We start from the raw sequence: 15,931 nt of genomic DNA, 5'->3' as shown, positions 1-15,931 counted from the left end.
ACAGATGGTTAAATATTGTAATAATACTTTATTTATTATTATTATTAATAATAGGCTATTAAAAGAATATCTCCCTCAACAAAATGCGGTAACAAAATAGACAAAACCAACAATCAGCGTTTACTTTTATTTTAACTTAACAGAAAGTTGATAAACTAATTGAGGTTTAGTTTCATAAGAACTCTAACCTAGGTGATATTTTCAAAATTCAGACTTTCAAACATTTCTAATGAAAAGCGTTTAAATTTTCTCACCGTGAAGTTGATGATGTCCACCTTTCTTTTCATATGATGATTGGGGTTGGGGGTGGGGGGTGTTATTCTCTTTAGTTTTCTTGCCTTCTCATAGTGAGATTTCCTGTTTATGTGCTGCAGGACACTTAAAATAACTGGAAAACAAAACACCAGTCACCACTCGTTACAACCATGAATTCAGTTTAATGATTTTTTTTAATATATATAATTTTACTTAGACTCAACATTTAGGAATCCCAGACTTGAACCATTTATTATTATTATTTTTTTTTATTAATCTACGTTTACAGCAACGTTTCAGTATCCTAATCCTAAATAACATTTATCACATTTGAAGACATTTTTTATTGCAGTTGACAAGAAAAGTTAGCAGGAGTGCTTAAAGTATTGCTACAGTTTCCATTTCCTAAAGCTTCCCTCTAAAGTTTCGCAAGCCAACAGTTTTCACTGGGATACTTTGGGTGATGCAGATTGGAGCACACGAGGCAGAGCAGACAAACAAAACATTTTTATCCCAACACAAACCTGCAACACTGTCAAAAAGGTTTTTTTTGCATACAACTTCTCATCTGTGCATGTGGTCCTTTTTGCTTCAATGCTGGTGTCTTTCATCACACTGTTTCCACTTCATTCAGATAGTGGTGAAATGCAGTCTTTTTAATGTGCACAAACTGCAATAGAAGCCATGAGTCAACGACTGTCCTGCTGTGCTCGGCATGTGAAAGTCAGTCCATTAAGACACTGAAAAGTTTCTGTTTTGCACAGTGTTGTGTAGATGATAAAATAATGAAGACATTTTCACTTATATTTCTCACCGCTTGTGTGCTTTGTGAGACTTTTATATACACAATCTGTGATGACTTGGGGATAATCAGAGGATCATCAGAAAAACAGTTTAGGGGATTTAAGAGACTTAGCACGGGTATTTCCTCTTGTTCTCTGTTTCTTATAAAGTCTAAGCTTGTGTTTCCTCTTAAAACGCTAAGAATAAACACCAAGAGCTGCATAGTGCATCTGTAGCCAATGATCTATGATTACCATTACTTCATAATCACTTCTGCTTTAAGACTTCCTGTAAGAACTATGTATTTCCTGTTCTTCTTAACACTCCTTATTTCTGTAAACCTGACACAATACAGACAAAAGCCAGCTGTGAAAATGTTTGCCAGAAACTGCAGACATTGTATCAACACTGTGGGCACCTTTTTCTTTTCATAGGCTACAAAAGCAAAAAATAAAAATAGAAAAAATTACAGTGGTACAATCCACTATACCTTTACAGCTACAGTATGGATACCAACTAACATCAGAGGCAACTACTACACCTAACTGCAGCAGGCATGTTTGTTAACGTTTGGATATGTAATGAATCCTTGCAGATGAACCATAAACTTAAGAGAGGTAGGGTTTTCAATCCAATGTAGTGGATCTTATGACAGATGCAGGTATTTAGTCAGCTGCAGACTGGAGGATGCTGAAAGAAGTCCATGCTTGATGGAAACTGGAGAGGATGGAAACATATATTTTGCTACACGATGCGCCATTAAGAGCCATGTTCATGTTTTTATCATCCTGAAAAACCAGCTGGAGAAACACCAGCTGGTTTGGCTCTTGATGGCACGCGGTTGCCGGCCTCCGATTCACAGTGTGCTTCTTCCTGATTTGTCCTCGCTCTTTCAGCATTAATAAGGAGTGAAGAGGATTGGCCCGTGTGTGGTGCGGATGGGTCCTGGGGCTGGCCTCAGCAGGCTGAGGGGTGTTCCCTGTAGGAGGTGGTGATGAGGGTGAGGATGGGAGGCTGGGCCGGGAGGACGTAGTGCCAGCTGATTTGAGGACGCTGCTGCTGCCATTGCTGCAGCAACAGCCAGAGGATTTGGTAAAAGTCCAGCCCCTAGGGTTTTTGGAAGTTCCTTTAAAAAACAAACAAATAGAAAAACGACTTGTTGATCCTTTTAAGATTAAACCTAAATGAGGATGAATTTATGAGGGAGAAGTGCTGCATGTAAATAAAAATGAGCATGTACCATAAAGTCTGTGCGCTTCTTGTGCCGACTGAGAAGAGGATTAGGTTTCCCTGCGACTCCATCGCGGTGCCTCCGGCTAGATATATGCTGGAACATTAAATAAAAAAAAAAAATCAGATATGGGATTTCTCGTCACATAATCCACTCAGGATCTATTTTGAGCTTTTCTTCCTCACCTGTTTAAGCTGCAGCTCAGAGTTGACTCTGACGTTGCAGATCTCACAGTGGAAGGTGCGTTCCTGAGTGTTAGGGTCTGAGGAGAGCTCCCCTCCCTGCTCAGGGCTGGGTTTAGGACCCAAGCGTGGGTAAGCTTTAATCGGTCCCAGTCCACTTCGAGCCTCCAGAATAGTTTTGTGTTTGGTACCTGGGAACAACAAAAAGAATACTAGAGTGAGCATCTTCCAGGATTTTTTCCCCTTCAATGTTTTTCTCTGTTGCCTCTTTGTTGTTGTTGTTTGTCTGATGTTTCCACGAGCAAGAGTCTCCCATATGGATAAGAAGTTGTTCAAGTGGTTGAAATAAATAATAAGCTTTTTAAACTTCCAGAGGATTATGTAACAAGACTAAAAGCTCCAGAACAGCCAGTAAATGGACTTTATGATAGAGAATTGAGTGAGAAAATATTAAGTGTAGGTGCTGTGTGTTAAGGTTTTTATCAATTGCCATTTACCATGTTTTAATATGACATTCTCACCACTAAGTGGCAGTAACGCAGCTGCTTCACGTCTTCAAACATAACACTCAGAACAAGTGAAGAATAACTTCTAAAGAGGCACGCTTCAGTGTTTCTGAAGACGCTTTGAAAGCTGCACAATTTGTCCACTTCCCCTGGGACTAACCTTTGTTGTGTGCCTCCAGTTGTGAGAGGGAATTAACAGCCACTTTGCAAAGGGAGCAGTAGAGAAGCTTTTTGGCTTTCTCTTCCTCCGACTCTCCTGAAGATGGGCTGGGTGCTGGGGACGGGGTGTCAAGAAGACCAGCTGCTGCTGGTGCTGCTGAATCTGCAGAGGGTGTACTGAGGGCTGCAGAAGGGGAAGGAGACAGTGGCAAAGGCGTGTTGACAGAAGGCAAGAGGGGGCACTCTGTATCTGCTGAGCTTGGTGTGGAAGTAGGAAGGCAGCTGGGGGTTGACGGTGACTCTTTAGAGTTGGGACAGGACTGATTGTCATCTGAAAACAGCACAAAGATCTCTTGTTAGTGAATAATTTAGGAAAAAACAAAATCAGCAATAAAATGAACCTTCTGACTCTCCTGATGCGAAAATATATTATTTTAGATAAACCAGTTTGCCAATACTTTCACTTTACATTTCATGACAGGTTCCTGTATTTGAGAGGCGATGCTCACCCTGTTTATTGTTGTTAGGATCAGGCTCAGGGCTGGATGGTAAAGGGCCTGGAGGTGAAGGTGAAGCAGGAGGGGGATGGTGTTGCTTGTCACCATCTTGGAGACGGGTTGTTTTGGAAGTCTCGATACCCTTCACCCTTCGAGCATGACGGTTCCCTTTATAGTGGGCTTCTGCCTGGCTCTGAAAAACAAGAATAAAGCACATGGCACTTTAACATGGCATGTTCATGTCCTTATTTCCAAATGCCCACCACCTTGGTTGTCTTTTCTCCATATTGAACCAAGCAGACTCTAATAGATCATCAAGTGAAGTGTCTACAAATAGTAACACACACATAATAAACCCTAATCAAACAAAAAAAGAACATGTTACATGCATTTGACATCTTCATATAGGCTTATTAAATGTTATTTACCATCTTGCAATCCTGTACCCAATTTAAATCTTTGGTATGGAGGCTAGAAACATCTCAATCTTCTTTCAAGTTTCTGTATAAGTGCAGAAACATGCATAGTTTGAGGCTGAAGGAGTAATGCAGCGTCTGTTGAGCTGTTTTTTGTGACGGGTGATGGTGCACCACTGATGAGGCAGTCAGCAAAGATTAGTCTCCAGAATATTCTTGTCTTCCTTCAGCACTGCTGTAATCACAGCACTGGCCTGCTGAGCTGATGATGATTATTGAGTGGTGGGATAATCTGAAATGGGCTGGGGGGATGTGGGTGAGGTGTGACAGTTGACAGTCAGTTGCTGGGCAAAAAGTTTGCATCCACGAGTGTGCACTTAAGAGGATCAGTTCCAAGCTGATCCTCCAAGGGAGCCATTTAAAGATCTACTGTGGGGATGTCGGATTTTACATTTCAGTTTTCAAGATGCAACAGGAAACAAGTTATCTATTACAAGTCTGCCATTTCCTCACTTCCTCCCACCTACGAAGTGAAGGATTCCCTGGAAAACACACGGATTTAACGTGTAATGTGTGCACTTTCACAGCCATATCAGAGCTGCATTAAGGTTCCTTTTGCAGACATTTTATATGTCAGTTATATGGCTTCATCACTGAGGCTTTTATTGCTAGAAGGTCCCAGAAAAGACAATATTTCATGAGCTTTCCACTTTCTACATTAGCCGTACTTATTTTAGTTGTAACTGTTTATTTTTTAGAGCATTGAAGTCACAGCTTATTCTTTTGAGCTTTCAGTGTAACCGGCAGCTATTCAGACCATAGCTTCCTGTTCTGTCTTCCAACTGTACAAGTTCCTGTACTAGAAACCTCTCTACAGATTTTGCATATTCATAAACATTATCTTTTTTTTGTGGTAGAGGTTAAGGTTTGCGGTTACAATTATTACAAATATGTCCGCTGGGCACTAACCTCAATGCCCTTACTTTCTGCCTCATTACACAAAAGGTTTGTTGTGCTGGTATTTAACTTTGGCATTTGATGTAAATCATGTGGTGCATGATTTACATCCGAAAATATTCCCCGCTGATACGGAAATCAGTGTAAGCCTCCAAGTTCAGATATTACTGTCCATGTCACCATCAAGTGAAATCAAAGGAAAGGGTGAGGTGTTAGGGTACAAATATAGTTCCTGTAAGCTCCTTATTAATATATGACACTGTGTGTGTGACTCTATGTGCATGTGTATGCTCATGCAAACACGTTCTGGAATTAGATCTGTTTCATTATGTCAATAGAAAGGCTGAGAAACCCACATGAGGCGTGTGCCAGGTACATGTTGGGGCTCTGAGGCAAAGGGTCGACTGGGACGTGTCCAGTGTGCCTCTGTAAGCCTGTGGTATTAACTGCCAATGATAGTTACCCATATAGCCCTCATCCTGATTGGTGATGACAGAAAGGCAGATATAGCTCTGCTTGTGTAACTCTACTCCCCCAGCTGGTGCTTCCCTGCAATTAGGCAGGAGATGAGGGGCCTACAACTCGACAAACAAAGGACAGTAGAGAGCTGAAATAGCCAGTGGCCTCTCTTGTTGTAACCCAGGCTCTGTGCTGCCGGCCTTCATGTTTTGTTTTGTTTTGTTTTGTTTTTTATCTTTTTATGCAACCCAATAGTTTTCTTGCTGCTTGTGCTTGGATACTTTCACTGTCCTAATGACCTTCAATTTCAAGAAATCAATGAAGGGCTGCCATCCATTCATGCATAAAAAAATCCTGACAGCATCAGAAGTGGGGGCACAGTACATTACAGGATCCAAAGCAATTGATGTCAATGAGGGGTTTTTATGTAAGAAGAAAGGTAAATAATACAGCATATGATAAAACAGAAACTATGTTTTAGCAGGTGAAATGGATGGAGAGAAGCTGAGTGAGAGCCAACGGAAAGGAGAATTTAGATGAATGAAGAAGTGGGAATGGGATTTAAGGAGAAAATGAGAGCAAGTGAATGTCCCTAAAATCCTTTTTCTCTCTAAGCAGGATGTGCTTTGATGTTTTATCTATAAACCGACAAAAGGCACTGAAAGCAGATAGAGCTGGTCTAGCAGCCAAATCTACTGAGGACAGACAGCAGTGACAGGAAGAGGGGGTGGAAAGAGGCTTGAGAGGTGGAGAGAAAGACACGGTATAGAGTATACCCCCACAGAGGGAGAAGTGGAAACATGAAAACCGATGAGGAAAAAGAAAAGACAAAAGTTGCCAGACGGATGGGGGACGGTAATGAAACATGATTTTGCATTTGCCCGAGGAGGACAAGGAGAGATGGGGAAAGGGAGAGAGGTGTCCAGCATGTTACAGCAGTGGTGACGATGGCTAATGCAGCATGGTGTGACGTCAACCTTGCAGCAGAGCAGAGCTGAACACACTGGCAGGCTAATTTGTCCTCTGTGGCCTTAAATGAATTGCGGCGTTATAATTACAGCATGTGGGACTACAGTGGAGCAGCAGTGATAGGCACCTGACTCCCAGTGACCACCATCAACAATTTGCTTTCGCTTCGTATTCCCTTAAGAGCCATGGCACAGACCAGACAGCATGAGTAAGCCAAGTACAGCACTGTAAGTAGAGTATTCCTTCATTATTAAAGAATGTCCACTATGCTTTAAGCTCCCAGACTCTCAGGTTACTCTGGAAAGTGTTGTAGAGCTGCAGCAGAGCAGATGCACGCTGCCAGCTCATGAGTAAAGCAGCAGGCTGGACAAACAGGTGGCTCAGAATTGGAAGTCCCGGGCACACGATAAGCCACGCACACACACCTGCACAAGCATTTTCATACATGCACATTTCAGTGGACGCACAGGTATGCAAATGAGAACATGGTGAAGAGAATCAAAACACTTCCCTATTACACGTACCCCACCCCCATAATACTAATGATAATGTTGACCATGTGAGAACACGCAAGGTTTGAGCAGGGGAGATATAATTAAGCGGCCCCTCGCAGAGAGAACGGTGCAGTGTTACACAAGTTTCACATGACTCCCTCCTTGCCTGTGTCCTTTACACACCACTGCATTTAGAGTGAAAGTATTTAGCACTTGGTCCCTGCAATCCAATCATATTTTTAGCCAGGCTTGTATATCAGGCTTTTGTTTGATTTCTGCTCATGTTTTAGGTTAGAGGTTACAGCAGTAAGTCATAAACACCAGGATTTTTCCATCCTTGAAAGCTCTGTCAGCGTCGAATGCATCGATCATTCAAATGCAGCCCCAGCGTTTTGTTGACAAGACAAGATATTTGCGTCTTCAACTGACGTGTTTTTTATTTCTGGGATTATTTCACTTTTTGCACATATATTGGTGTTAAATAAATACAGAAATGTAGAGATACAGCTTGAGAAGAAGTGTGCTCACCAAGAAATGGGCTGTCCAAATACATATTTTTTCATGCAAAGAAAGTCCTATATCATTAAAATGTATTCCCTGTGCTCACTCACTGTAACAGACCCAGCAGTAGACAGGCGCAGACTCGTCGGGCATGTCATCCAGTAGCTGCCCACATTATGAATGATTTGCTTTTCAACTTCAGTTAACACGACTGCCTCCTTAATGGGGGACACTCCAATATTTCCTCTAAAGTTTCATCACTTCAGGCCTCTTTTATTTCAGCCCCCCTTTCCTTGCGTTGGCATAGGCGCCAACTGTTAGTCATAATGTGCCACAAATGTGCCCCATCAGCAATACAGAAACTTCTAGGACTCCATCCTCCTGCTTTACTGTAACCAGCAAACACGTCGTACAAATGTCAGTTACAGCCTCGTCAGAGTGGGATAAAGAACAGTTATAGTCACAAGGTGGCCGTCAACAGCTAAGAAATGTTTTTCAGACTTCTGTTTGCACAAGTTAAAAAGACAAGTTTTTGGATAATCAGGAACTTATCTGAGACAACATTCCTTTGAAACTTTAATACTACCATGTGTGTGAGAATTCCAGCAGAAGTGAAGCAAGCAGGTATATCTCTCCCTTCCTCCCCCCCACACTTTTTGGTGGACAAGCTAAAAATGGAGCTGCTAAAGTGTGAACTAAGTTTTCACCTTCTCCAGCTGTGCAGTCAATCACCAACCAACTTCAAGTCCAGACTGCAGACTTTTTAGGTCATGTGCAGTGAATACAAGTTCAATTCTGGATTGAAGTAATTCAGATATTCATTATTTTAACATGATGTCTTTAACCAACTAAGTTTCTATTAACCCCATCCTTTTATTAACTGCTACACCCGCCAAACTTTAAAATCCTGCAGCAACACTACTCAAAATTCTTAAAGCAAACCTTCTGAAATACTGGGCTAACAAGCCTGGCACTCAAAACTTTCCCAAATCCAATAAAAACTAGAAGCAGAGGTGTTAACATAAGACTAAATTTTATTATAGAAGCATTCAGCACTGGTTTCCACAGTGTGGTAAAGCACTCTACAGTGGATGTGCCACCGCAGACTTAAGCTTTTAGCTATTTAATCTGAAGGTCTCTGCATAAAAGGACACACAGGTGCTGATGTAGCAGGTTGAGGAACTTGATTAATAATCCAGGTAAAACTAGGATGCTTTTGCGTTTGAGTGTCACTTTTTCCCCAGCATCCTACTCACCTAAGCTAAGCCGATAGAAAAAAAAAGCTGCTGTTTGTGTTGTGAATTTTGCAAGTGGTCAGTTAGTAGGATTTTTATGGCCATGAAAGCAACCCTGTTCTGGAACTGCTTAAGCTGCCATACCTCTGAGTTGAAGCGTATTTGACAGACGTTGCAGGAGATGATTGGCCGCTTTGTCTTCATCATAGGTGGCCCAAAGGTGTGCGTCATCACAGCCTTTTGGACAGGGTCCATCTGAGGAGAGACAGCCCAGAGGTCACATCAAAAATTCAGCACCACAGGAGAAATTCAGAGGCCAGTGCTTCTCCTAACTGCAGTGCACTCAAAGGTTCAGCTAAGTGAATGTGGATGAGAGAGAGAGAGAGAGGCGCTGAAGAAAAAGTGCAGGTGAATGACAGCCTCTGAAGGGGAAGAAAGGCTGGGAGATAAAATAGAGTTGGGGAAGAGGGAAGTGAAGAGGGAGCAGTGATTGATGCGGACAGGAAGGTGTGTGTTTTCTCTGCAGCAGCTGGTGCTGCTGTCTGTGCCTGAGTTCTTGGGTGCTGTTCAAACGCTTTAATTCATGTTAGGGTTAGAGGGGCCTAATTACAGACTCGCAATCTCCAAGAATTTTACACTGCTATGTGTGCAGAAAAAAAGCTCCTTTTTTTAAACCTACATACCAGTGTATTACAAGAAGCAGTAATTTCTCCATGCAGTACTCTGAAAAGATAGAAGCTTTTCTTTGGATTTTGCTGCATTTTAGATGATTGTTTTTTAAGCAAATAACAGCGGAGTAAAAGGGTTAAGAGGTTACCACAAGATGAGACATTAATATCATAGCTACAGGCAGACATGTGATGAGTTCCAAAATAATAAAAATATGACTCTTAACTTAAAAAAATATGAATATATATATATATATATATATATATATATATATATATATATATATATATATATAAAACACCCAGCACGCCCCTGCGGGCGGTTTATCCTTCAAGCTCGGGTCCTCTACCAGAGGCCTGGGAGCTTGAGGGTCCTGCGCAGTATCTTAGCTGTTCCCAGGACTGCGCTCTTCTGGACAGAGATCTCCGATGTTTTTCCCGGGATCTGCTGGAGCCACTCGCCTAGCTTGGGAGTCACCGCACCTAGTGCTCCGATTACCACGGGGACCACCGTTACCTTCACCCTCCACATCCTCTCGAGCTCTTCTCTGAGCCCTTGGTATTTCTCCAGCTTCTCGTGTTCCTTCTTCCTGATATTGCTGTCATTCGGAACCGCTACATCGATCACTACGGCCGTCTTCTTCTGTTTGTCTACCACCACTATGTCCGGTTGGTTAGCCACCACCATTTTGTCCGTCTGTATCTGGAAGTCCCACAGGATCTTAGCTCAGTCATTCTCCACCACCCTTGGGGGCATCTCCCATTTTGACCTCGGGACTTCCAGGTTATACTCGGCACAGATGTTCCTGTACACTATGCCGGCCACTTGGTTATGGCGTTCCATGTATGCCTTGCCTGCTAGCATCTTGCACCCTGCTGTTATGTGCTGGATAGTCTCTGGGGCATCTTTACACAGCCTGCACCTGGGGTCTTGCCTGGTGTGATAGACCCCAGCCTCTATGGATCTTGTACTCAGAGCTTGTTCTTGTGCTGCCATGATTAGTGCCTCTGTGCTGTCTTTCAGTCCAGCTTTGTCCAGCCACTGGTAGGATTTCTGGATATCAGCCACCTCCTCTATCTGCCGGTGGTACATACCGTGCAGGGGCCTGTCCTTCCATGATGGTTCCTCGTCTCCCTCCTCTTTCTTGGGTTTTTGCTGCCTGAGGTATTCACTGAGCACTCGGTCAGTTGGGGCCATCTTCCCAATGTATTCTTGGATTATATATATATATATATATATATATATATATATATATATATATATATACACACACAAAAGTTTATTCTGTTCATCTGGACGTAGCGTTTTCAGTGGGAGAAACGTTTTGTTACTCGTCCAAGTGACTTCTTCACTTACCTGGATGATTGAGCATGCATCAAGACGTGCATATATATATATAATACCCATGTTTGTCATTTCCAGAACAAGGAAAAATATGCCATGTCATACTCTTTACTGCCTCATTTTTAGACAACTGCATTGGAGTCGTGTGAGCTCTCTGACCCTTTGGCAGGGTTTGGAAACCGCAGTGCTGGGTGTTGCCCTCATTAAGCAGCCAAAACTCCACTGTGGTTTTACTCCACCTCTCATCTCCTTCTCAGACTGGATGCATGCTGCCAAATGAGAGACTGTTTACACTGTGAAGCTGCAGGCACCAGGGGAAATGGTGTAATTGGTCTGAGGACTTAAACTGGGTGTAAATCTATTGTTAGAAATATTTACAGACTTAAACGTCTTTCCCCCTCTTGCCTGTGACGTCAGCTCTTCGGTTTATCTTTCGACTGTTTTGTGCTTTTCATGTGGAGACCTGCAGCACCTCCAAATTTGTTTTGTTTTCATCTGCTCAGTTGTCCGTGTGCCAGCGCTGCGTCTGGGTGAGCTCAGCGCTCAACCTGTCTGTTGTGCATATGGGTATGTATCTGGGGCCTTTTAATGTGTGCGTGTGTGTTGTGTCTTTCTCTGTAGTCTCCCATCACTGCGTGTCATTCGCTGCCTTTCTTTGACCACCTGTTCTCATCAGGATCTCTTTCTCTGTCCCAACTCTTATGACCTCATTAACCTATTACTCCACTTTTCATCTTCTCTTTCACTCTAACTCTCCTCATGTAGTCGAGCTTTTTCTGCACCAGTAATTCACACTTTATAGATGCTTCCCACATATCTGGCTGCATATAAACCTTTTCTTTGGATACACCACATAACCATATAGCTTAGCTGACAGAGAGCTTAAAGAATCTTTAATTGCAATCAACAGCAAATCGATTGGTAGAAGCATGCCCATTAAAGTTGATTTAGATAATATTTCATAATAAAAGGCTGGAAGCGTTTCATGATAGGATTGCAAAGCATCTTTGTTGAAAGAGGTGATGTTTTACATTATAGGACACAGAGTTCTATTCAAAAATTTATCTTCAGCATCTAATGGGAGCATCAAAAACACTTTAGCAAGCAACTTCACCAAAACTGGTTAAGTAGCCGTGCAAAGGTTTTTAGATTTTGTCTGTGGATCCCTGGTGTTTTGTTGCTTTAATCAAGAAATCTAAAGAAGACAGGTAGGTACATTCTTGTCCTCCAGATTGTGTCCTGCATTTCTGCTTTGCTCATCAGTGCAGCAAAAAATGTAATTTCTGCTACAGGGGCTTTTGCAAGTCATCATTGAGAGAAGATAACACTGAAATCATCAGCTGCCACAGCTTAATGTTGATGGAAATTGAGGAACAGATATGTCACCTGCTGTTGACTTCTTAGTGCAAACGAACGTCCCTTTCCAAACCGAACGCGGTTAAACAAGAACACGATGTCAGACTGAATTATGAAGTGAAACCAAATTTGCACTTGAAGTCTAATTATCGAGCTCCCGGCAGTCAACAAGGCTGTCTGACATGGGAATACTGAACTCCTGGCTGAAGGTTGTTTTCTACAGTATTAAACAAGCTTTTATAAAATATAAATACATTGCCTGGATGTGGCTCTTGTCCTCTACGTTGCATAACACAAAACTGGCTTTTCTGTTAACAAGTTATAAAATGTTTCTGAATGCAGCACTCTTCCTCCTATAACAACAGGAGGACTAAGGAGTTGGATCTAACTAAAGCCACTTTCACACGTGAACATTACAAAGACTCTGTTAGACATTTGTGTTCTCACATGCACCTGTGCAGGCTAATGTCTAGAGAAGTGTGAGGGTGCAGCGCATGTGTAAAAACAGCTTGATAGCTAGTGTATGTCAGCATCTGTTTTTATTTCTTGTGCAGAGCAGTGTAGCTCTTGACTCTCTTATGTACTGTAGTACAAATTTACTGAGAATTCATTTTCCCCAAAAAACTAAAAAAAAGCCAGCTGTGCCACCTCTTCAGAGCCTCAGCAACTCTGCTCTATTCACTCCTTTTGAAAATGTCCCAGCAGCTAGTTTGAGAAATTCAAAGGCAGGCACCCAGATGAACAGTAGCATTTTTATGCCTAAATTAACTCTTTTTTTGTCATTGTTTGGACCCTATTATTACCATAATTATGTGAATTGAATGGGAACGGCAGATTGTTACCATGGAAATGTGTATTTTTTCCCCGCTGAAGTGTATAAAATAAGGCAGTCTTCATTTTTGTAAAACAGCCTGAATTGTTTTGGACTAATGACCTAGGACTGCGTGGCTCTAAAGAGCAGTTTAAAGAGCTCTTACCACACAGCGCAGTACTGTGCAGTCTCAGTGCAAGAAGGCTGGATCTACTGTAGGCTCTGCAGAATGTTAAGTATTTGGAAATTGCCTGTAAACCTGGTGAGGTTGACCTGACTCCAAACAGGACCATAACTCAGTTTGAAGCAATAATCACTGTAATCAACTGTTTTTGTCAGTTTGCCTTTCACTGTGTCCTTTAAGCTCCCGCAGCCTCTTATCTTATATGATGACAGTAGATGTTGAAGTGACTCACACAGAGTGTTTTAGTATTGTGGACTTGTATAAATTTTTACTGTGCAGACAGAGAATGATTTGCATGAAAGTGCTGTGGGATTAGTGGCCACACTCAATGCCCTTGATGATGAAGGATGAATCATAAACCTGCACAAGGGTCATTCTGCCCGAGTTGACTGATTGTGTGTGTGTGTGTGTCTGTGGGTGGCGCTCGCCCGTCCCCTTTTGTCACCACGATGACCTTCACATGAAACCCAATCTAGAAATGTGAGGGAGGTGGAGAAAATGCTGACTGTGGAGAACAGCCCGTGCCTCTTATACGATTGATTAGCTGTAACTCATTTTATTGCTGTAAACCACTTGCTTGGGCATTTTCTCAATTATACTGAAACTCACTGTGCTGAATAAAAAGCAAACAGCTGTCACCTTATTATTTTGTATTAGACACCATAAATCCCTTATCAGTTTATCACTTGTCTTCACTCGAGAGGCTCCGGAGCCACAACTGAATACCAACTCTGTCTCCTGTTAAGTGAAACAAACTGATAACAAATCCCAGGCGCTGCCTGTGCGCATATGCACAGGAATGTCTGTGAGCACTCACTGTGTTAAAGTTGTGGAAGAGGCCGATGCTGGCTGGGTGAGGCGATTCCAGGGGGAACTGGAGGAACGGCTTCATATCCAGTGGAGGTGGGATGACAGGTGGGCTCCTGAGGAAGGCAGGGACAGGCCCTGGGCGGTTTACACCTCCTGCGGTAGATATGCAAACAATGATATTAAAAAACCTATAAATAATTACATATTCTAGTAAAAGACGGCAACCATAAAGCGTTCTTCTTAAAGGAGCAGTTTGACCTTTTGGAAAACGAGCTTACACCAGGGATGTCAAACTAATTTCACATGATGGGCCACATACAGCCCACTTTGATCCTAAGTGGGCTGGACTTGTGAAATCCCCCCTTTCTGTCACTGTAAGGAAGTTTAACTACACAGTTAATCCCTGTAATGTCTTAAGATAAGAAAAAGAAGTAAAGTCTCAATAGTATGTCTCATTTTTTAATAAATGCTCTTGTGTAAAATAAAACTGTAAGTAGTACTCTTAAAGTGTAAGAAATAAATGTGCAGCTGATTGCCCACACTGTCCTTTTATTATAAAAGAAAGTTTTTGTTAATTCACAGAAAAAGCTCTTTGAAATTTCTTGATGCTTGCTCAAACGTCAAGGCATGAAAAAACAAAACAAAACAGGGACTCTTCAGTGGTCTGACGTCATCATCAATACCAGATCTGGGCCAAGAATGAATATTATGACACTTCATTAATGAGTTTTTGAAATGATATCATGTTGGACGGGTGCCGCCATTAAAATCAAAGCAAGGAATGAACTCTGTATATAACTCTGAACACTGAGCTGTTTTTTTCCAGAAGTGTCAAAACATATCCAACAATCTTACAACAAGTTCTAACACATCTTTTCTTTCACTGTATCAAAACAAAATCTGCTGCTTCCCTCATCCTCTGTGCCTTTTTTCACATTTGAACCCCACTCATCACCCAAACCTCTCCTCTCTTTGCTTTTGCTGCTCACTTTTCTCTCAGTAGTTGCTCAGCAGCACTGAATGCCTGCACTTGAAGACTTTTCTGTGATGGGCAGGAGAGCTAAGCTCCTTAAGCCTCGCAGCTCGGGTGCTGCAGATATCTGTCTTTTCTCCATTTCTCCCAGTGTCTCTGTCTCTCGCACCGAGCACAGTTTTCTATCCTTATTTCATGGTCTCTTATTCTGTTTGCCTGGCTCTCTATCCCTCATCTGTACTTCTTCTCACTCCAGCACCAGTTCTTCCATTCCTTCTTCTCATCATCATCCTCTTTCTGTTTTCCACCTATGCTTCCACTACTTATTCTTCTCCAGTGTAAAACCAGCAGGACACTTCAGGCCCAATCTAGCTACCCAGAGAGAATTTGTATAATCTTTTCTCTTGAGATTATATGCAGTCATCTCCCTTTATTGCTGCCTCTTTGTGATGACTATAGGCTCCTTAACAGTTTTGTTAGTTTTGAAAAGAAAATTGGTCACTTGTCAAAACGAGGGGAAGAAAAGACTATTTTGGTATCAGAGGAGGCTCCCGTCTCTTACAACAGGGGAGACATAAATAATTTACTGTCAGGATCAGAAATAGATGGAGGGGAAAGTCTGTACTTTTGGCATTCCTCTTCAGGGTGTTTCAGTGTCCTTGGGAGGCTGTGACAGGTAAAGCTGAGCTGTAGCTGTTGTTAATCATGTGTGAATACTTTTACATGTGCTGCATGAGAAGGAGAGTGTTTGATATTATGGGAAAAAAATAGGTGTAAGGCTACAGGTTGCAGTTTAAATGTCCTTCAGACATAAAGCCCACAGTTCAAATGGTGGCCATTATCACCTCTTTAAAACAAACGCAGCAAGATTTGTGAAGGATAAAAAAAAAACTGGAGTGACACATCTAATTTCAGACGACATACCATCAGGAAGGCATGAGTGACTGCCCAACAACAGATACTGAGAGAAGGAATATAAACATCTATCTCTCTATATATCTAGCTTGCTAGCTATATTCCTTCCTTTCCTCCTTCTTTCTTAACAACAATTCTCAGTAGGCTGTTTAAATGATGCTCAACTGGTACTGTGAGGCCCAAATATGCAAAAAGTTGCACAATTAGACGTTAACCAGGGCAGCG

At 42.1% G+C, this 15,931-nt stretch overlaps 1 protein-coding gene across 2 annotated transcripts in view; it reads right to left on the bottom strand.

Annotated features, from left to right (window-relative positions):
- Positions 1-431: 431 nt before the first annotated feature.
- Positions 432-15,931, bottom strand: part of LOC146669837 (zinc finger protein 385A-like) — a 28,762-nt gene continuing 13,262 nt past the window's right edge. For both annotated transcript variants that reach the window (XM_085406459.1, XM_085406460.1), the window contains exons 2-8: positions 13,826-13,971; positions 8,789-8,899; positions 3,626-3,806; positions 3,118-3,447; positions 2,455-2,642; positions 2,279-2,365; positions 432-2,164 (exon numbers count right to left, since the gene is read on the bottom strand). In XM_085406459.1, the coding sequence (XP_085262585.1) occupies positions 1,937-2,164; positions 2,279-2,365; positions 2,455-2,642; positions 3,118-3,447; positions 3,626-3,806; positions 8,789-8,899; positions 13,826-13,971 (1,271 nt within the window). In that variant the 3' untranslated portion in view covers positions 432-1,936. The remainder of the gene's footprint in view (positions 2,165-2,278; positions 2,366-2,454; positions 2,643-3,117; positions 3,448-3,625; positions 3,807-8,788; positions 8,900-13,825; positions 13,972-15,931) is intronic.

The sequence above is a fragment of the Rhamphochromis longiceps genome, linkage group LG5 (assembly GCF_057381845.1).
Source record: "Rhamphochromis longiceps isolate RC_006_pf linkage group LG5, R_longiceps_female_GT1.1, whole genome shotgun sequence".
NCBI classification, from domain to species: Eukaryota; Metazoa; Chordata; class Actinopteri; order Cichliformes; family Cichlidae; genus Rhamphochromis; species Rhamphochromis longiceps.
The sequence above is the reverse complement of the archived record's forward strand: the minus strand, read 5'-3'. Positions and strand labels throughout refer to the sequence as shown.